The sequence below is a fragment of the Triticum dicoccoides genome, chromosome 2B (assembly GCF_002162155.2).
Source record: "Triticum dicoccoides isolate Atlit2015 ecotype Zavitan chromosome 2B, WEW_v2.0, whole genome shotgun sequence".
In the NCBI taxonomy this organism is placed as follows: Eukaryota; Viridiplantae; Streptophyta; class Magnoliopsida; order Poales; family Poaceae; genus Triticum; species Triticum dicoccoides.
In genome coordinates, this window is record NC_041383.1 from 575,923,855 (window position 1) to 575,946,031 (window position 22,177).

The 22,177-nt window shown below is 49.1% G+C and overlaps 1 protein-coding gene across 1 annotated transcript; it reads right to left on the reverse strand.

Moving 5' to 3' along the window:
• Window positions 1–757: 757 nt before the first annotated feature.
• On the reverse strand, window positions 758–5,971 carry LOC119364964 (caffeoylshikimate esterase-like). Its single transcript, XM_037630538.1, has 7 exons — window positions 5,715–5,971; window positions 5,515–5,608; window positions 5,332–5,364; window positions 2,091–2,237; window positions 1,874–2,004; window positions 1,611–1,748; window positions 758–1,426 (listed from the first exon to the last, which is right to left on the reverse strand). The coding sequence occupies exons 1-7, from the start codon at window positions 5,733–5,735 to the stop codon at window positions 962–964; spliced, it is 1,029 nt and encodes a 342-aa protein (XP_037486435.1). The 5' UTR covers window positions 5,736–5,971; the 3' UTR covers window positions 758–961.
• Between the last annotated feature and the right edge of the window lie 16,206 nt (window positions 5,972–22,177).

Sequence of the window (22,177 nt, forward strand, 5' to 3'; positions counted from 1 at the left end):
ACTCATATTGAGCAAAATATCTCGAATGTTTTAAAAATTTTGAATTCAAACGCTCAATATGGAGTTAAATATAAACCATCTCTTCTAAGACAACAGAACTGGTAGTGGCCTGGTGGCAAAGGCATGCTTTCCTTAGCAGCAAGTCACGGGTTTGAGTCGGGCGTACGAGCAAGCGGAAGCTGCGGTCCAATACCCACTACGACAGAGCCTCGTGATATTTAAGAGTTAAATGCCGTGGTAAGGCCTGGTGGCGAAGGCATGCTTTCCTTTTAGCAGCAAGTCACGGGTTCGAGTCTGGGCGTACGAGCAAGCGGAAGCTGCGCGGTCCAATACCCACTACGACATGGCCTCGTGATATTTAAGAGTTAAATACCGTGGTAACCGTAAATTCCGCCCCACGAGAAAAAATGTCCGCTTGGGGATCCAAAACCTTGGTTTGTATCCCTATAAGCATTGGGTATAAACCTTGGTTTATACTTATGACAGGGCAAGGCTCATGATATTTAAGAGTTAAATATGTATATATATCGACCTAAAAAAATTTGAATTCAAAATTTGATTTTAAATTTCGTCCGATTTTTTTCGGTATTTCGTGGTTACCGTGGTAACCGCAAATTCTGCTCCTCGAGAAAAAAGGTCCGCTTGGGATCCAAACCTTGGTTTGTATCCCTAACATTGGGTATTACTTATGCTTAAAAATGGAGCATGCTTAAATTTAGAAGGAAAAAAAGAAAATACTTATGCTTCAAAATGAAACAAAGCAAGAGAAGCTTTTCTGTTGAGTAAATCTTCACTGCAACCTTTCAAACAAAAATATCTTCACTGCAATGGAGGGAAGGGTAGGATCTGCCTGCCTCTATTTATGTTACACATGCGTGTTACTCACACATCGGCCCCTTATTCGCCATTGGTTATAGCAGGTTCACAAGTGATAAACTGAGCAGATCTTGTTACATGCATGCTACATTTCTGAGTGGTGGTGCGTCCGGCCGGTGAGCCCGCAGAGGAAGCTCCGGCGCCGCCGCCGAGGCCGCATGGAGCCATGGTCTTTCTCGTCGATGTCGGGCTTCTTGGGCGCTGCCTGCATCTTCATCTGGCGCTCCTCCGGCGTCCAGACGCGTCTGCGCGCATTGAGCCACGCGATGATGTCGGAGAAGATGACATCGACGTTCTCGTCCGGCTCGCCGGCGGTGAGGCCGTGCCACATCCCCGGGTAGAGCTTGATGGCCTTGTCCGTGCTGGCGGCGTGCTCGTACAGCGCGCGGCTCACCTCCGGGTCCGTCACGGTGTCGGCCTCGCCGTGCAGGACCAAGAAGGGCAGCTTCACCTTGGATAGGCTGTCCTCCACGTACATGCTGGTCCTGAGCATCTCCAGCGCCGTCTTGAGCCGCGGCTTGTCTTGGTAGATGAGCTTGTTCTTCCTGATCTGCTCGGCATGGCAGAAACGCGAGATGAGATTAGCTTCTAGTAATGCAACATGCACTAGCTATAGCATGGTTTCGGTACTGGAAAAATATATTTAAAATCTAATCCATGATGATATGAGTGAAACAAGGATGTCTGAACTCTGAAGAAGAAGAAGAAGAAGGGGGGAATTTGATTTCACTGACCTTTTCGCGCTTGTCGCGGTCCTTGAAGGCGGCATCAATGACGTCTTTGGTCGGGACGATCTTCCACCTGGGTATGATGTCCTCCACCTGCGTCAGGGCGGTGATAACCAGCGGGTGCGGCTTCACCTTCTCCGATATCTGAATGGGCGCGTTACAGATAGCACAATGTCAGTCTAGAGAAATGCATGGCATGGCGGGATAAAAATAAAAAGGAAAACCATTAATCTCATGCTCATGGTTGGAGGCTTGCAGCCGAGAGAGACCTTGCACATGGGCGCGACGAGGACGGCGCCGTCCCAGAACGTGGGGTCCTTCCTGTGCAGCAGCAGCGCCACGGCGCCGCCCATGGACTCGCCGTACAGGAACCTGCTCTTGCTCCGGTATTCTTCCAGGTCTGCACGAGTTTCATGTCACGGTTAATAACAAGATTTATTTTCCTTTTTTCGAAGATAAGAAGAAGGGAAGAAAGTGGTACTGTACCGCAGATGGACTTGTAGAATCGGTCGCAGTCGTCAACGAGGCGGTGGAAGCTGCGGATGTAGCAGCGGGTGCCCATGGACTTGCCGTGCCCCTCGTAGTCCATCCCGAACACGCCGTACCCCGCCGCCGCCAGCCGCACGCCGCACGCTGCCAGATAGTAGTATTACATTAGTCTTTAGTTAGCAGAAGAAGATCATGCGGGCCCAGAAGTGCCATGGGCATTCTCACATTCATGCATTTTAACTGAAACTAGAAATGGGCTACTGCTAGCAACACTTGTTAAGTTCCTTCCACTGTAATTTGCAGCATGGGAATGGCAATCACGTAGAGTCACTGAAGTTTTTTTTTTTAAACGAAGACCCACGAAGCGTCCGGCTTTGAGTCACTGAAGTTTGGGCTTGAAGAAAAACAATTTCCCACTAACTGTACCAAACAGCTGCTAATGGAAGGCAGAGGACCACCACTCAAACAAGTGCACTATAGTACTCCACCCCCCTATATCACCATCCTTAATTGAAGAGAACGGCCAGAGTGGACAGTGTGCATCCATCATCCTCTCCAACCTCTACTCAGTTATGACGCGATACTGTATGCGTGCAGGCTCCACACGAGTCACGGCAGCTAACCTATAGCGGTCGCCGATTAATTTCCTCGGTGGACACACATTATAATAAGCGCCCGAACCTCAATTAAGCCCGTGAAGGACCAGTACGCCACCCGAGTACGTACGTACAGTACAGTACGCTGTAGGCTGTAGGCGACCGGTGGCTACACGTATGTCCACGCAACAAGTTCCAGCCTCACTTCATGGTGGTGAAATGTTGCTCGCCCGGAGGTGGTGGGGGCGGAGCGGAGGCGGGGGACCAAGAGGTTGGTCGCTGTTAATGGCGATCGAGCTACTCCGGCGGAATGGGACACCGCCCGCGCTGGGGCATACGATATCAAGCCTCAAGTACGTGTCGTCCATCGAATTAAAGGCAGGCGGCAATGCCGCTGTTCTAATAAGATCTGTGAATCCGACGCGGCCAACAGGGCGACCGTGGAGCCGACGCCGGTGGTTCATGGTGGATGGGGACGGCGTGGCGTGCTGATTGATGGCCTGGTAGGCAGGCAGGCCGGGCAGCTCACCTGTAAAACCCTCGTGGACGAAAGGGACTTGCATCCAACACCCGTCCGTGTCCACGACTTAGGTAAGGCCCAGATGTGGAAGCATGCAGAGGGATCTTGAGAGTGACACCCCAACATAAAAACGCTTACTTTGGGCGAATTTTAGCAAACTCAAATCATTTAAAATTTTAAGAATTACAGAGGGAAAAAAATCATCGTCTTTTTGTGTACATACATGATTTCCCGTAAAATGTTCTGTTTTGTACGGTGATGCGTTCAAGAATCCTTTTAGTAAGGACGGACCTTTTTTGGGAGTGACTGTGAACACCGAATTCTGGTTTATTGTACATTTATTCTTCTAGATTTATATGTGTTCTATACTAGAGAGTTGTTCGTGTTCATGCAAAACAGTCTACTGTTGTGCAAGCTTGATGTGAATTCCCCTACCAGGTGCCTTAGGCAAAAAAGGAAAAGAAAAAGAATTACCCTACCTGGTTTAAATGTTACACTGATGCTCATTCTAGGTTCATGCTTTTTTTGGACCGAATGTGTAGTAGCCCACAGAAAATTTTCAAACTCGTACTAAATCAATGGCAACTAATATGAACGGAGGGATTAGCTAATAGGTTGACTGATACAGCCCTTTGGATTGGTAGGAGTTGGTGATAGAGGCTTGTGCAGAAGGAACAGGGATGTTAATCAGGACAGGTGAATGAACACATTTCAGTACGTGCACACGACTGTCCAACAGGGTTGTCAGTAGTAGTACTAATAACTGATTAAGAAATTGGAAATTAGGACAGGTGCAGATAGTGCAAACACGGATGTTAATTAGGACAGGTGCTTTGAATGGAGTCCTGGCTGCCCGGGTCGGCTTTTAAATGCGTACATCAGTCAATTAATAAATGAGGAGAAATTACTGCGGTGTCTCCCCTTTCTGGTATCAACCAACAGTCCCATCTTAATCCGCCGTTCCTAGCTGTAGCTAATTAAGGCATCCATCAGCCATCAGCCATGGTCTCTTAATTACCAGACACTACTACTATATTAAGACAACATACACTGTAAGGTGTTTAGACACATGCTTAGTAAAATAATTCACTTTGTTCTAAGGCATCACTGGTTATATCTATAGCAGTATGGCTAATTAAGTATTTGCCGTCTACAACTAAGCACTGAGACTAGCCACAGTGGGAGTAACTTCAGCAGTAACATCGAGTCCAACTCAGCAAATTTGCTTACGTAGCAATGAGTTAATGAGGAGAGAGATAGTTACAGTAACTTAGCTAGTTACTGTAACATCACATGTCCCAATGCGATATGAGTCTATAACCTAATAAATGAAGCTTTGTATGTTACCACACTTATGCTACTACCCACTATGAAGGTAGTAACATAGTCTAGGGATATGTGTATGTTACTATGCATTGTGGCTAGTCTGATGCTTGATAAAAGTCAGTTTATTTCTCTAAGCATCTTGCATTGTGTGTTTAGAACATGGATGTGTTCATCAATCAATGAAGACATGGTTGTCTTAAGAAAATACTTTGTAAACTAGTAATATTAGAGTAGGGTGTTTTTGAGCTCGACCTCCATGGAGACCGAAATTTTTGAAATAAAATAAAATATCAAACTTCACAGTTTTTAAAAAAGCTGTATGTCATAAAAGTTATATTATTGGATTCATATTTGAAAGAGGTTTTCAATGACACTTTTTTGTTGTATATAACTTATTTTTGGTAATCATTAAATCAAAAGTCAGTACGATTCAAAATACAAGGACGACTAATAAAACAGGCCGGAGGTAGAACTCTTAACCAGGACGTAATGTATAACTACAGGCCCCTGATATAGCTAGTGCATTCATCTGAATCCATCAATTAATGCCTTTGGAGACTATGAACAGCATCGAAGGAGAATACGATGCTACCAATGCCAACACAAACAGCTCGTGAAACCTTTGTGTGGTACTAGCCGGACATAGAGAGGTAAAGGTTGAATATGTTCACATGCAAAATAAGACGATGACTTCTGTGACAGGCTATTCTCATCGTCGTTTATGTAAAGACAAGTAAAATAAGATGACAAGAATGAGAAAGAAGTCTATGAAAGAAAAATACTGGATCAAGCATACCTCTCATGAAGCCGCTGCATTCCATGCCGTAACCTGGACAACGTATTAAACAGACGAAGCGTGAGAACGAGGTTTAAAACAGAACTTGCCTCGTCTAGCAAGAACCAGCTGCTGAACTGAAGGGAACCAAACGAAATTCCCGGAAATCCATGAGCTTTATCATGGCATCATACTACTACATACCGTGGCAGAGGAAGACGAGCGCCCTGGGCGATGTGGAGGCTGGCAGCCATCCGCAGGTGAAGAGCTGCACCCCGCTCGAGTTCCTCACGTACTCCTGCGAAATACACGATATGGATCGACCAAACCAAATCGACGAAAACCAAGCAGTAGGACGAATCGAAGAGCGAAGGCAGGCAGTGCAATGCAGGGCCAGGAATCACCTCGTGGTACTCGACGTCCATCCTTCCTGGAGGCTTTGCGCGAAGGGGGAGGAAGGGAGGGGCGGCGTGAAGAGCTGGGAAGAAGGTCGGCGAGGTGGATGGACAGACGGTACCGGGGGAGGCAGGCGAGGAGCGATGGGGCAAAGCAGGTGAGGGTTGGGTCGCGTGGGTTGGATTCTGATGCTAGCGTGCGTACCTTGAGCTGGCCGGTGAAGCAAGGACGGAGACGACACACCTAAATCTGCCTGCGCGGCCCGGAGCCCGCGGGGTGACGCATTTATGAGCCCCGAGGCCCCGACGGTGGTGGCTCGGAGAGCAGGGGCGGATAACGAGTTACTGTCCCGTTCGGATCCGTCAGGTCCGAGTTCGTTCCCAATCTTCTATATCCATACTTTCTATTAAAAGAACAAACGTAATTTTGTCTAAAGCCACATAACAAACTGTACACGGGGTAACCCAGACCCTCCGATCAAATCAAGTTAAACACATCCTACTAACCATATTACATCAAATGTTCTGCCTGGCAGACGCCGTAATCGTCCGCACTCCGCGTCTACAGATCCCCGCAGCCTCGCCCGCAACTCCCTAATTTCCGGATGGATTCCACGAATCAGCAGCAAACCTCGCGTCGCCGCTCCTCCCTTCCCCTCCTCCCTTGCGCTTCCCCCACATTCACCCCGCCTCCGGTAACCGCCTGCGCTCCTGCAGGCCGCCGCCGACCTCCTCTGTCGGTCAGCCGTGCCCAGCGCGGCAGCGCCCTCCTCCTCCTTTCTCTCTCCCTCTCTGTTCCCGTGCAGGACGCCATTGCCATGGACCAAAGCTCCGCCGGACCTTCCATCGCGACTGCCAACCTTCCTCCCGACCAGATCACCGTCGCGGCTGCTGTTGTCCAGGCTGGTTGCCGTCCTATTTTGCGGGTTCGAGGCCATGTTTTTCTACTAGACCGTGGCCACCACTTCCTGCTAGATTAGCGGACAGGGAGAAGAAGGAAGAAGTTGCAGTAATCAGAAGTGGCGAACCAGGGAGGGGACACAAGATGATGAGTATGAATCATGAGATAAACTTCGACTGAAAAAAACGGGATTCTAAGGTTAGCCCCTGTTCTTCGCTAATGTCTGATCCTTTCTCCTCTGCCTCCAGATTTTTTTTCTGGTAAGTTATGTACTCTAGAACACCTATGCTAGGCTACTTATTTTTTTCTGCGGCAAAACATGGATTAAGCTGTGCGGCAAGTTGTGTTCACAACTTTTAATCTAACTGCGTTCTTACATAAGAGCAAATTTTCCCAAGAAACGGCAGAACAGAGGCCCCTCTTTCAACTTGCCGCAGATTGGTTATCCCATAACCGGACGTCAGAGGGAAAAATTCAGAAGGTGTTATGTCAGTGCTTTGTCAGATAAAAAACTAAATCTTTCTAAGTAGCACAGGTCCTATTTTGCAGGTGATATATACTCGAGGGCATGAAGACGGATATTTAATAATACTCCAGGTGAGATATATGCAGGTGTTATGGATTGTGGTTTTGAGGAAAACAATGATGTAACTCAATATGGAGCCGCTAAGTTTCTGAAGCTTGATCGACATCTCTTATCAGTTGTTAATTAGTACTAGGATTCATATGCATGTCTACTGTTATTTTCAGGAAACTCAAGACATGATGGTTCTGTTTTGGACGAAAAAGAAAAGTAGCACCACTGTGTTAACCCAATGCTTAGGTGATTAACTGCAGATCAAACAATTTTTATCTCCTGTTTACGCAGTATGGAAGTACACATGGTTATTGGTGAGTGACCTTCTTGGCATATGTAGATTTTCTACGTTCTGAATTTTTAGCCCTTGTGATTCTTGTAGGTTATGCTTTATTCAGGCATATCACTTGGAGTTACATTGCTCTACATTTTACTTAAATCACATATTTGACACTTTGTACAATCTGCAGTTAATTACAAAATCCCCAGAGTTGCAGAGGAGTTCTACATAATTTCCTTAGTTCATTTAGAGCATGTCAAATGGAGCATCTTATTTAGGGATAAAATCATCTTTCCTCTGAAGTGTGCTGCTGGTCCCGCTCTTTTATATGGTGGTCTGAACTGGTCACGCTCTTGTGACATATTACTACATCTAGCTGAAGTTAATAGCGCAGGGTGCTTGCTTAAGCTGCCAACATGTAAAAAATACTAATATATTTGTTACCATCGTAATATGATATCTCAATTAGGGTGCGCGTGTGAGTATGCGTGTGCCCTTGTAGCTGGTCTATTTGCAAATGGAACTGCTCCAAAAAAATTCCATTAGAGCTAGCTGATAGTGACAGATAACTACATCTATGTGAACCTGCATTGTCCTACAGTCATACATACTTGAGCTAGCTGGTAGTGACAGAGTACTACATCTATGTGAACCCGTATTATCCTACTACGCTTTTCTTGACCCTCTTTGCTTTGCATTTGAAAAATTAACCCTGAATTTCTAAAAACATGCTTTCCTACTGGTAAACTGGTAAGCTACATATGTACTGTACTAGAATGGATGGCAATTAGGATAGCAAAAGTGGGGAATCGGGAGTACCTCAAATCGGAAATAAGCATAGCAGAGTGCCGAAGTGGGGAATAAACAACCGGCGTCGGCTTGCAGTTGCAGGGGCACCAGGAGCCGCGACACCTGGGCAGCACGCAGCGCAGCCGCGAAGGGCGGTGGGAGCCGCGGACGCGTGGAGGCTCTGAGCGCCGGGCGACCGAGATGGAGAGGAAGGACACGCCATTTCCACGACAGACGATCCGGTGGAGATGAGTCTCGCGCCTCGGCGCCCGCCTCCGTCAGCGCCTAGCACTGGGTCGGCCTGCGAGCATGCCGAGCTCGAGCAGATCCTCGGGCACTTCAGCAACCAATCAACGAGGAGGAGCTGAGAAGAGCGGGGGAGTGCGAGACGTCGCGCCGGCGGTGGGGACAAAGGGGAGGGGCGGCCTGATGAGGTAGAGAGAGAGAGTGTTGTGGCCACCATGGAATGGGTAGCGGTGAGGAGAGAGCTGTTTCCACAATGATGAAGCATCGGGTGTGTCTCTTTTGTTCTTTTTTTTCTTTTCTTTTTTGTGGGTTTTTTTCCCCTCTTGATCATAGCCCTTTTGGTCAAGTAACAAGTACTGCACGCATTTAGTTGTAAAAAAGAACAAGTATATGCATTCCTCTTAAAAAATAGACGCGGTGGAAAATTCATTTTTTTAACACAGTACAGATGCAACCACTCACATATAGCACATTGAGTCACCTCTATGAACGTACACAAACCCTACCCTATGAGCACTTCCAATAGACTTGGCCGACATATCATCTTGAGATTTTATAAAGTCATCGACGGAAACGTTTCCTCCCACTGAACGTGCATCGCCAAAAATCTTGAAATAAATTTAGGATGAGACTTGAACCTTGGTGTGCTGGGAATACTATTGTCCACCTAACTATCCAACCATCCAATAAATTCATTTTTCCATGGATGGCCGTTTTGGTCATTTTTAATCTAGCATGTTCGAATTGACTCTTTTGTGGGTAGAACTTGTATTGCTCAACGAAGATCAAAATTGCAATCCTCCTTACATAAATCAGTAACCTCTCTAGGTTATGAGGCCAACCAAACAACCATTCTACTCGCAGTTCTAGATAATTTAGCCAAAAATAACACTAACCACATTCTGATTTTGATTGAGAAGAGTAATACGAGTTATACGAAAATACCTCAAATGTTTGATCTCCGCTACCAAAGACTCATAGGCTCGGTAAAAAAGATTGGCTAGAAAGTAAGATTTAAAATAGATGTTTTTTATTATAGATTATACATGCATTGCACGTGCACGCTTACTAGTTGCTACAAAAAGAGCGCTTTGCTTTCAAGCGTCCCGAACGGCAGCTCTGTCAACCGTCCGATTGATCACCTGATCGTGACACGTGTGAAGTAGGGGACCGGCCTGGGGAGGAGAGGCGGCGGGGTTTTGTCTTGTTACGTTTTGAATTCTTTTTTCTAGATCAATCACGCCGCTTTATTTAAATTAAAAAGTTTGGGATCTCCTTAGGCTGGTCATAGTGGGGAGTAACTTAATAGTGGGGAGTAACTTATGCATGACACTAGTCTAAGTTACTACCTTCATAATGCAAAGTAACATGATAGTAGTGTCATAGATGGCTTCATTTATTAGCTTGTAGACTCATCTTGTCTCGGGAAGCGCTATGTTACAGTAACATATTATGTTACCACCTCACATTAAATACTTGTCACATAAGCAAAAATTTCTTGAAGTGCACTATGTTACTAGCTAAGTTACTCCCACTATGACTAGCCTTAAAGACCACATCTAAAACAAAGTGTGGAGGCATCATCAACCATAGTTTACAAAGCTCTTCCCCTACCCCTACCTTAGCCAACTTATGAGGGGCATAATTTGTAGATCGACATACCAAATACACTTTGACATCACTGAAAACTCGCATCATTTCCTTAATCTCCTCGACACATGGCCCTGCTGATGATAGGTTCTTGTTCTTGTCTCCAAATATGCATGTAACCGCCTTGCTATCTGTCTTGAGATGTAGCTTTTGAACGTTGATTCCAGCAGCTAACTCGACCGCCCGTTGACACGCCTTCAACTTTGTCGTCTCGGCTTCCGTGACTCCATCGAAGAAGACGCATGCTGCAGCTCGGAAGTCGCCTTGGTCACCCTGGAGGATAACACCGCCTCCTCCCTTGCCTCCATGTCTGGACACAGTGCCGCCCGCATTAGCTTTGACCCATCCATCTTCAGGAGCATCCCAGTGCTGAACACGTTTTGAATTCTTGGGTAGTCATGCGTAGCTAATTTCCAGTCACCCCCCTTTTCCTCATTCACCTCGCTGCGACAACGGGGTGGAATCCCTAGAGGGGGATACCAGTGAACCGTGGTCGTCGATAGTTCAAGGACGGGACGCAAGGCGAAGGGGTGGGGGTTGCCTCACTGATAATACTTGTACCACATTGCAGGGTGGCGAGGTGGTGAGTGCAGCTGAGCGCCTCATGTGTGCATGGCAAGGGAAGAGGAGGGAGAAGGGAAGGCAACCATTGGTGGCGCGCACAAGCGACGATGATGGACGGGGACGCACCGCTACCTATAGCAGATTAGTTCGCCTCTAGCCCATCTATTCATCACGTGGTGGTAGAGGTTTCTGAGGAGACGGAGTCGACATATGCTATTGGGGGAACTCAAATCCCACAGCGTCTGAGGGACACAACCGCGTCTCTCACGTGCCAATGCTCCTACGGGTTTTGGGGAGTTTTTTCAGCGAAATTTTTTTAGGGGTTCAAGTTACTGTCCGCGCAATGGTTCATCAAGGTGCAACACAAAATCCCATGGGATTTTTAGAAGAGGAGGCTTAATTTTTGAGCATACTATTTTGCTATGAGAATTTGACCATGTTTTAGAGGGAGCGAATTTGATTTCCCCTCACCGGCGTATGAGCTTTTTTAGCGGCGAACACGAAGGTTGTAGCAACACCAGTAGCTACTCACACGAAGGGCCATACATCCCCCAATGCTTTTTTCTAGGTCTGGGAACCTCATTAAGGCAACTTTTTCAAATGGGATAATGAACAACATGCAACTTTTGGCAGTCATACACCATTTTTTATGGGCAACTAGGTTGGCAATAAGCACCCCCCCCCCCACTAAACTAGTCATTTTTGTTGAAAATTCAGATAACATTTTAGGCATTTTATAGGACAAATGTTATACAAATTTAGATACCCATGCTAGGCATTTTTATGGATGCACGCGAGGCAATGTTCTTGTGAGGCTTTAGCTGGAATTCGTGTAGCAACATTTATTGTTAGGCAAATCTGGAGAACCCTGTTAGCCGGTTTTAGGCATTTCCTGGGGTTTTCGTTAGGCAAATTTTTTGGTTGCGCGACAGGCAATTGTGTTTTCACTGAGACTTTTTGTTATGGCCGGTCGGCTTAGGCCGCAAGTTATCTTAGTTTTTATTTTCAGATTAGGCAAGTTATCTTAGGCAAGTTATCTTAGGTTGATTCTTCTACAAGTTATCTAGGATATAAATATAGGTTGTAAGACTCTTTTTGAAGGCAAGCAATAAGAAGAATATTATCTCCTATTGCCCGGCTCCCTGAGGAGCCGGAACCCTAGCCGCCAACAACCCTAGCCGCCGCCCTTCTCCTAGCCGCGACGGCGCCCTGCCGCCGACGCGCCCGATCCTCTCCACGTCTCCCTCCATCCTTCCCTTACCACCTACGCCCTAGACCTAGTAGAGTACTTGATCCTACCAATTTGGTATCAGGTAACCGGGTTTCGACCATGTCTCCGCCAATTCCACCGCCACCACCACCGCTGCCCGCCAACTCCTCCACCACCGCCGCCTCTGCGCCGGGCGTCACGGCCTCGCTCTCGGCGGGCACCACTGCGTCGCTCTCAGCGCCGGTCCTAACAGCACCCGGCACCACGCCGGGCCAAGGGCAGCCACAGGCCCCCGTCCAACACTCGTCGCCGCCATCACCTCCCCCGCAGCCGCAACAGTTCACGCCGGAGGCCATGGCGGGCGTCCTCAACGACCTCGTCACCGCGGTTCAAGGGATCCGCCTCTACCTGGCAGGTCCGTATGGGCCGCCCCCACCACTCCATCCAGCCATGGACGCGGGTCAGCAGGCGCTTCCGTGGTACTCGGCATCGGGGGCCATCACCGGACTCCATCCAGCCATGGCCGCGGGTTAGCAGGCGCTTCCGTGGTACTCGGCACCGGGGGCCGTCACCGGAGGCTACCCAGCGCTCCTCGCCCCAGCGGCCGCACAGCCGCCTTGGGCGCAGTGGCCGCCGCAGATCGCGCCGGGCGCCACTTCTCGCCACCACGGGGCCGCAGTGGCCCACCTGGACCGCGCCGGCCGCGCCGTCCTCCGTCGCGCCCTACCTTCCAGCGGCCTCGGAGTAGGGTCCTCCACCGGCCCCGCCCAGCCCTAACCTGGGCACCGGCGCCTCGGAGCAGGGCCAGACCCAGTGGCTTCTTCCGGCATCACCGCCGGCCCCCATGCCGCAGGCGCCGGCGCAACTCCACCAGGCGTCGCCGCCATCGACAGTACCACCACCCGCGCCTAGGGCTACGGGTCGGCCCCTGCACCAGGTGCAGTTTCCACCGTCACCATCGTCGATCCCCGCTTGGGCGACCGGCTCGTCTTCGGGGCCGGTCTACTCCACAGCGCCGGAACACCCGATGCCCTCCCTGCGGTTTGATCACCCCTCCAGCTCGGCGAACTACGCCCCAGCGCTTCCCGGCCCAGCATACGCGCCGGCGGCAACTACGGCCGCCCCCGGGCACGGCGGGCCGACACCCCCTCGCTTCGCCAAACTGGACTTCGCCACCTACGAGGGCACGGAGGACCCCCTCAACTGACTCAACCAGTGCGAGCAGTTCTTTCGAGGGCAGCAGACGCTCGCTTCGGATCGCACCTGGCTCGCGTCCTATCATCTTCGAGGCGCAGCGCAGACCTGGTACTACGCCCTCGAGCAGGACGAGGGCGGCATGCCACCATGGGAGCGCTTCCCGGAACTCTGTCTCCTCCGGTTCGGGCCTCCTATCCGCGGGAGCCGACTGGCGGCCCTCGGCCGCTTACCCTTCACATCCACGGTGCAGGACTACGCCGACCGCTTCCAGGCCCTGGCGTGCCACGCGCCGGGCGTCTCCGCAACTCAGCGCGCCGAGTTATTTATGGGCGGTCTACCGGACCATATCTGCGTGGACGTGGAGCTTCGGGGACCCCAGGATCTCCAGTCGGCCATGTATTACGCCCGCGCATTCGAGCGCCGCGCGGTGGCCATCCAGCAGGAATCACCGTCCCAGACTGCTGGGTCGCTACCCGGACCAGATTCCGCCCAGGGTCGGCCTGTGCAGGCTTCTGCGGCACGCCTCGCCGCGACCGTGGGGCGCCCGTTCCGCCGGCTCACCCCAGCTGAGATACTCGAGCGTCGCCGCCAAGGGTTGTGCTTCAACTGCGACGAACCCTACAAGCCCGGCCACGCCTGCTCGCGACTTTTCTACCTGGAGGTGGCAGACTACATTCCGGAGGACGCCGTCGCCGCCGACCTGGCCCCCCCAGATGTCGCGAAGGTGTTTGACGCTGGTTGATTACCTCGAAGAGTTCAAGCAAGCGCTTCCCCACCTTACAGCTCGAGGACGAGCTGTTTGTGCAGGCGGGGAGAAGTGTTATGGCCGGCCGGCTTAGGCCGCAAGTTATCTTAGTTTTTATTTTCAGATTAGGCAAGTTATCTTAGGCAAGTTATCTTAGGTTGATTCTTCTACAAGTTATCTAGGATATAAATATAGGTTGTAAGACTCTTTTTGAAGGCAAGCAATAAGAAGAATATTATCTCCTATTGCCCGGCTCCCTGAGGAGCCGGCACCCTAGCCGCCAACAGCCCTAGCCGCCGCCCTTATCCTAGCCGACGGCGCCCTGCCGCCGGCGCGCCCGATCCTCTCCACGTCTCCCTCCATCCTTCCCTTACCACCTATGCCCTAGACCTGGTAGAGTACTTGATCCTACCACTTTTTTATGGGGTAGTTTAGCAAGTGATAGTAGGAATTGGTGAACTTCTACTAGATCTAGTTATGACATGGCGAACAAACAAATACAGAGGACCACAATTGCTTCAAAAATATGCAATGATATAGTATATATTTTTACTTGTACTTTGTAGGAGTAGTAGCACCTGATATCCCGATGCTAATTTGTAGCGATTCAAATATGCGGTGTGGGCACTTCAATTTTGTAGATTCAGACTTTATTGTAGGCATTCTAATTGTAGGTTCAGATATGTATTGCAGGGAATTTTTGGACATACAGTAGGCATATTAATTGTGCATTTCTTAATATTTGCAGGCATCTTAATTTCGCATTTCAGAATATATGCACACATCATAATTGTGCATTCCGCGTATACAAACGACAAACAATATTTTGACATCCATACGCCATTTTTTTGAGGCAAATTTGGGTGCCCATTGTAAGCACTAAGTTGGGTAGTATTTTTTTATATGTTTTCCATGCTTTGGGCAATAAGTTTGGGTTGAACATGATATATTTGTATCCAATAAAACAAAAGAGTGATTCAAACACACTGAATTTCTTTTAACAAAACAAAATAGCAATGGCCGCAAGACTTGACAAAGGCAATTTCTGGACACACTTATGCATCTTAACTACAAGATTCAGGCATATATTGCAAGTTGTGGAATTTCATTTTTTAATAAGTTCAGACATTTTTATTAACATTGCAGGTTTATGAGAATGGGCATATTATATCTTCACCAGCCGGTAAACTTCTTTGTCAATCTCACTTTCCTTAGTTTGATTTCTTAGTTGCTTGAGGACGAGCAAGACTTAAGCTTGGGGGGATTGATGGCTTGAGATTTTACCACTTTTAGTAGGGGATTTTGATATGATTTTCACCAGGTTTTCTATATTTCTCGCATATTTCTAATGCTAATCCTTCGTTAGGGAAGAAAACTCGTTTTTCCTTTGTTGTCCAGGAAAATATATTTTTGGAACGAACCTGATATGTCCATTTTCCAACATTATTTCTTACTATAATTTATCTTATTTCAATGATATATTTCATGTTATGGTGCAATTCGAATGTCTTTTCTCTCTTGAATATACAAATGGAGGGGGGTTACCAGCAGCCGGAATTCTGGACCTAAAATAGCAACAAAAGAGAACAACTCTCCGGAGCTCAAAATAAAACATGAATTATTGGAGAATTATTTTGTAAATATAATGAATTATGGAGCAAAGATATGCCGGAGAGGGCCCACCAGCCAGCGACACGGTCAGCGGTGCAACCTACCCCTTGGACGCACCCCCTGCTTGTGTGGGGCCATGGTGGCTCGCCTCCCGATGCCCTTTGGCCATGAATTTTCATTTACCCTAGAAAAAATAGAGAAAATTCTCCGGACTTTTTGCTGCCATCTGTGTGGTGGAAACTTGGGCAGAGCTCTTTTGCTCTTCGGCGGAGTGTTTCTGCCAGGAAAAATTCCCTCCAGGAAGGGCAAATCGAAGCCTTCCTCATCAGCAACACTCCGTTCATCATGCAGATCATCATCTTCATCAGCATCTTCACCAACACCATCTCATGTCCCAAACCCTAGTTCTTCCTTTGTGTTCAATCTTCAAAACAAACCTCATATTTGTACATCTTGCAATTTATTATTATGGTTAGATTTATCTTAATTACTTCTCTTATAGTTATGGATGCTTGCATGGACAGTATAATCATAATTAGGTATTTGTTCAAGTAAGGAAAATACCTTAGCTCCAGTCCACCCCACATAACACTTGTCAAGGCAATGAACATTAACTCAATGAATCATGGTGCAAGTAACTTGGTGATATCTGTGACGCTCCCGATTCAATCGTGCACTAATCATACACGCAAATGCGCATGATCAAGATCAGGGACTCACGGGAAGATATCACAACACAACTCTATACACAAATTTAAGTCATACAAGCTTTATATTACAAGCCAAGGGCCTCGAGGGCTCGAATACATAAGATTGAATACAAACGAGTCAGCGGAAGCAACAATATCTTAGTACAGACATAAAGTAAACAAGTCTGCCTTAAGAAGGCTAGCACAAAAGCAACAACGATCAAAAAGGCAAGGCCTCCTACCTGGGAGCCTCCTAAGTACTCCTGGTCATCGGCGACCTCCACGTAGTAGTAGGCACTCTCGGGGTAGTAGTAGTCGTCGGCGGTGGCATCTGGGTACTGGGATCCGCTAAGGGAGTCCTGGATAAGGGGGTATCCGGGCAGCCGGACTATATACATCGTCCGGACTATAGAAGCGTCAAGATACAAGACTCAAGACTTCGGCTCGTGTCCGGATGGGACTCTCCTTTGCATGGAAGACAAGCTTGGCGATCCAGATATTATGTTTCCTTCCTTGTAACCGACTCCATGTAAACCCTAGCTCTCTGGTGTCTATATAAACCGGAGAGGATGGTCCTTAGAAGGCCGATCACAATTACAATCATACCATCATAGGCTAGCTCTTAGGATTTAGCCTCTACGATCTCGTGGTAGATCTACTCCTGTACTACCCATATCTTCAATATTAATCAAGCAGGAAGTAGGGTTTTACCTCCATCGAGAGGGCCCGAACCTGGGTAAACATTGTGTCCCTTGCTTCCTGTTACCATCAGCCTAAGACGCACAGATCGGGACACCCTACCCGAGATCCGCCGGTTTTGACACCGACATTGGTGCTTTCATTGAGAGTTCCTCTGTGTCGTCGCTTCAAGGTTTGATGGCATCTTCAATCATCAACAACACGGTTCAGGGTGAGACTTTTTTCCCCGGACAGACCGGAGACTTGATCTTCGACGGATTCGAACCTGCGCCAGGAACGCCGGACAGTCACGACGAGCACGGCCTACACCTGCTGTCGGACAATGCTCATAACATCATCCCTGCAATAGACCCGGATCTAAATCTAGAACGGGTTGTGTTGCCCAAGAACGGAGGGATGGATCCCGCCCCGTAGGCCGCACGCTCATCGATGGTGGAGCCGGACACAGGCCGCATCTCTGTGGAGACCTGTATCCTCGGACCCCCGGACTCGTATCCGGTCGTTGGTTCCGGTCCGCACGCTCCTGAGCCAGTCAAGCCATGTTGGGCTCCGGTAATGGAGTTTACCGTCGCGGACATCTTTCAGCACGCGCCCTTCGGCGACATGCTGAACTCTTTAAAGTCTCTCTCTTTGTCAGGAAACTCTGGGCCAAACTATGTCCGGTTCAAGTGGGAAGCAGGTGACGAAGGAATTCGGTGCCCACCCACCACCCACTTCATTGCCACGATCGAAGAATTAACCGACGTGCTTGACTCCGGAAACATCGACGGTATGGAAGACGATGCAGGAGAGGCTCCAGAATCCCTGGAGCGCGGGACTACTACCTTGTCACACAATATATACATGGTAGATATGCCCAATAAGGACGACAGTCCGGACGATAAAACACCCGGGCAAAAGCCAAAGAGGCGGTGCAGACGCCGCTCAAAGTCCAGCAATGGCAAAAATAGCAACAAGAGCGCAAGAAGGGTTGATATACCCGCAAACTCCGAAAGCAATAATGATCACATGGACCCAATGATGGAGCAGGACGAGCCAGGTCACGCCAAATCAAGTTCGGAGCAAATACCCGATCACAATGATCCGGAGGGACGAGCTCATGAGGCCGCCCCAGAACAGGAAGACAGTCCGGACGACGATGCATTCATCATCCCGGACGAACAAGTGGAACGAGACAACCTCCACAGAAAGCTTATGGCCACCACAAGAAGTCGAGAAAAGTAGAAGCAACGGCTTAAGGCCGCACAGGAAAAGCTAAGTCGCAGATGGAATAAGGTGCTAGACACTAAAGAAAGATATGGTGATGACCGCCATACGAAAAGCTATTCGAAGCGCAAGCTATTGCCAGAATTCGACGACGCGACCGTTCCACCAAAAGAAAATTCGACCAAGAAACCAAACGTACCGCTTCACAACCATAACAGAGTGGCTACGGACACTGCGCACGATCCACGCGAGCATCCGAATAAGAAGGTCGGTGCAACTAGGTCCATATATGGATCTAGAAGACCCACCCCAGCGAAGGACTATGGTCACCCAAACGCTCATACAAGCCAGATACCAGTTCGGAATCAACTCCGGACACAACAACAGCCGACTCCATGCCACAACGCGCCCAGATACAGAGGGGCTGCTCACCCCCTGTGCTTCACCGAAGAGGTACTGGACCACGAATTCCCAGAAGGCTTTAAACCTGTGAACATAGAGGCATACGACGACACGACAGACCAGGGGTCTGGATCGAGGATTTTATCCTGCATATTCACATGGCTCGTGGGGATGACCTCCATGCCATCAAATACCTTCCCCTCAAGTTGAAGGGACCAGCTCGACACTGGTTGAAAAGCCTCCTAGAAAACTCAATTGGGAGTTGGGAGGAACTCGAAGATGCTTTCAAGGCCAATTTTCAAGGGACTTATGTCCGGCCTCCGGATGCAGACGATCTAAGTCACATAATCCAACAGCCCGGAGAGTCCGCCCGCAAGCTTTGGAACAGATTCCTCACTAAGAAAAATCAAATTGTCGACTGTCCGGACGCCGAAGCCTTAGCGGCTTTCAAACACAGCATCAATGACGAATGGCTCGCCCGACACCTCGGCCAAGAAAAGCCAAGGACAGTGGCAGCCTTAACAAGCCTTATGACCCGCTTTTGCGTGGGTGAGGATAGCTGGCTGGCCCGTAAAGGCACCAGCGACCCCGGCACATCCGAAATAAGGGATGGCAAAGGGAAGCCACGGCGTAATAAAAACAAACGCCAAAACAAGGAAGAGAGCCCGGATAACACGACGGTCAACACCGGATTCAGGGGCTCTCGACCTGATCAGCACAAGAAGCCACTTAAAGGTAGTAAAGAGGGACCATCCGACCTGAACAGAGTTCTGGACAGACTATGCCAAATTCATGACACCCCAGAGAAACCTGCAAACCACACCCATAGAGAGTGTTGGGTCTTCAAGCAGGCCGGCAAATTAAATGCCGAACACAAAGGGAGAGAAACACCAAGTGAAGACGAGGATGAACCTCGCCAGCCGAACACTGGGGGACAGAAAAAATTCCCGCTAGAGGTTAAAACAGTAAACATGATCCACGCGACTCACACATCCACGAGAAGGCATGGACGTGCGCCCATAGACGCGCACGCTGTAGAGTCCAGCGTACCTACATCTCATTACTGGATGTCTCGTCCGATCACTTTTGATCACATGGACGGCTGAACTAATATTCGGCACGGAGGATCACATGCCTTAGTGCTCGACCCAATAATAGACGGATACCGTCTAACCCGTGTCCTCATGGACGGCGGCAGTAGCCTCAGTTTAATATACGAGGACACTGTCCGCAGAATGGGGATAAACCCATCCAGAATTATCCAAAGCAACACCACCTTTGAAGGGGTGATACCAGGCGTTGAAACCTACGACAGGGGCTCCGTTGTGCTGGAAGTAACTTTCGGCTCCCCAGGCAACTCCAGAAGCGAAAAACTGCTCTTCACCATCGCACCCTTCCAAAGCGGCCATCATGCATTGCTTGGAATACCGGCCTTCGCCCGCTTCAACGCATTGCCGCATTATGGCTACCTTACACTCAAGATGCCCGGTCCCCATGGCGTCACCACCATTAGCGGAATAACAGAGCGCCCTTCACGCGCAAAGGAACACGCGACGGCCCTGGCGGCCGGACTATAAGCGGCCTCCAGTATTAGAAAACATGATTGGTCATTACGACCATAGACACGGTTAGACGAGTCCGGTAGCCCGGATAAAATTCAAACAGGGCACCGTATATGTAATCCCATAACGGAAACCAGGGGCTGCCTATATTTAATACAGCCCCACGCTTGGCTCGACCTTATTGGCAGGCCAACATCTTACACTTTTATTATTAATCGTATACTCACGTTGCACCCTCCTGCGAGTTTTTCTTTTTTTTACAGACAATGTTCGCGCGATACCCTTCCAGGATACGGCACAATGGAGACAAAGGCGCAGACGTGCAACAGGGCCCCGTGCAACAGGTTTCTTTTTAGATTAAGCCCCTGTGTAAACCTTTTCTACTGCCTCTTGTTGTTTAACCATCCCATGGGTTCTATACCCACAGAGGATACTGCCGTTTCTGGCATTTGGCCACGGCTGACTAAATTGCACGTACCTAGAAATAAAGGGTTTATAATAGGCTCTTGTCAGCCTATCTTCTTTCACAAAAGACCGAATACCCTAGGGAGTGTTCGGCGTCACGAGTTTGGCCGTATATGCATCAGCTCCGAATCATGTCTTTGGTCAAATGTTGGGTTTGCCCGGCTCCTGGGTTTGCCGCCTTACGTTCCGCTATCATCTGGCTAAGGCAGGCCAAAGGAGAACTACTGCGATTGTGCCCTGGTTATTCCGGATGAGCGCCTCAGTAGAGAAAGTCAAAAACTGACTGTCATGATACAGCGAGAGACTGTTCAACCACTTGAAGACTCACCGGAATCCCTAAAGATTCCTCCGCATTAACAAAGGGCCGTTTCCCGGCCATGTACACACACGCTGGTATTCGGATGCACGCGAAGGTACTAGGGGCTACATAGTAGCCCCACCATTATACTCCCATGGCTAAGCAAAAGTGTTACAACTATATAGTACGGTTGCCTAGTTCGACGTGCGATCACCTCCTCAATGGACCAAGACGTTGGATCAAGTGTGGTTAAGCATATTTTTTGCAAACACCCCCGCATTATTGCGTTGGGGCTGAAGCCAACAACTGCTATCTTTCGGACTATTTATACATATAAAAACGGCCGCAAAGGGGATACAATCATACTTATGGGCAAAAGTATAAACATAGCCTCATAATTAAACTAAACATTGTTTTCTACAATGATTCGACTTATCACTCGAATAAAACACTCTTCGAGCACTGCGCCTCTATCAGGCGGGCACCTTCTGTGACTTGCGCCAAGTAGTACTCGGTCGGATGTTGGCCTCCCGCCGGATCCTGGCTCGCTATTGCAGTGGCCTCCATATCCGTCCAATAGGCTTTAATGCGGGCTAGAGCCATCCGCGCACCCTCTATGCATGCCGACCTCCTCATGGCGTCAATCCGGGATACGGCTCCAAGGAATTGCTGCACCAAACCAAAGTAGCTGTCCGACTTAGGCCCCTTCGGCCAAAGATGGTCTATTACAGACCGTATTTCAAGTCCGGACAGCCTGTGGAGCTCCGCCATAGCAGCCACCTTCTCATTCAGTGGCAGCGGGCGAGTGGGAGCATTGAACTGCGACCAGAAAAGCTTCTCCACTTCTTCATTGCCTTGACCCTCGAAGAACTTGACATCATCAGCTGTACTATTCGCCAAATCCGCATATGCGTCTGCAGGACTCATGCGACCCGCCAGAGGAGCATACTTCGGATCCAAGAACTTCGTCCGCAGTAAGTACGAGCCCCCAGCCACGATTTTGTCAGCCTGTTGGAGCTCCTCCCGCATACTCTAGATCTCGGTCCGCATCTCCTTGGCGGCATTATGTGCCTTGTCCAGCTCGGCCGAACTAGCCTTATTCTCCTTTTCAAGGAGCACGTACCGGTCAGTGGATTTTTTTAACTCCCCAGCCATTTCAGCCATCTTTTCCTCGCTTCGGCAATGAGCAGCCTGTTCGGCTCTCAATTCTTCGGCCGCCTTTAGGGCAGCCGCATTGCTAGCCCGAGCTTGCTCCTTGGCTTGAGCAAGTTCCTCCCTCAGGGCCTCCACGGCAGCAGCACCATCTGCAGTGCCAACATATCGCATTAATATTATGCCTCTTTGGCATTTTCCTATACATTATAATAAAAACCAAGCACAT

Bases quoted from the DNA above. Each gene is read 5' to 3' on its own strand.
- LOC119364964 (XM_037630538.1), bottom strand. From the start codon at position 5,735: ATGGACGTCGAGTACCACGAG. The intron at 5,365-5,514 runs GTATGTAGTAGT...TACGTTGTCCAG, and splicing joins GCTCGTCTTCCTCTGCCACG to GTTACGGCATGGAATGCAGC. The intron at 2,238-5,331 runs GTATGCTTGATC...ACTATCTGGCAG, and splicing joins ATGCAGCGGCTTCATGAGAG to CGTGCGGCGTGCGGCTGGCG.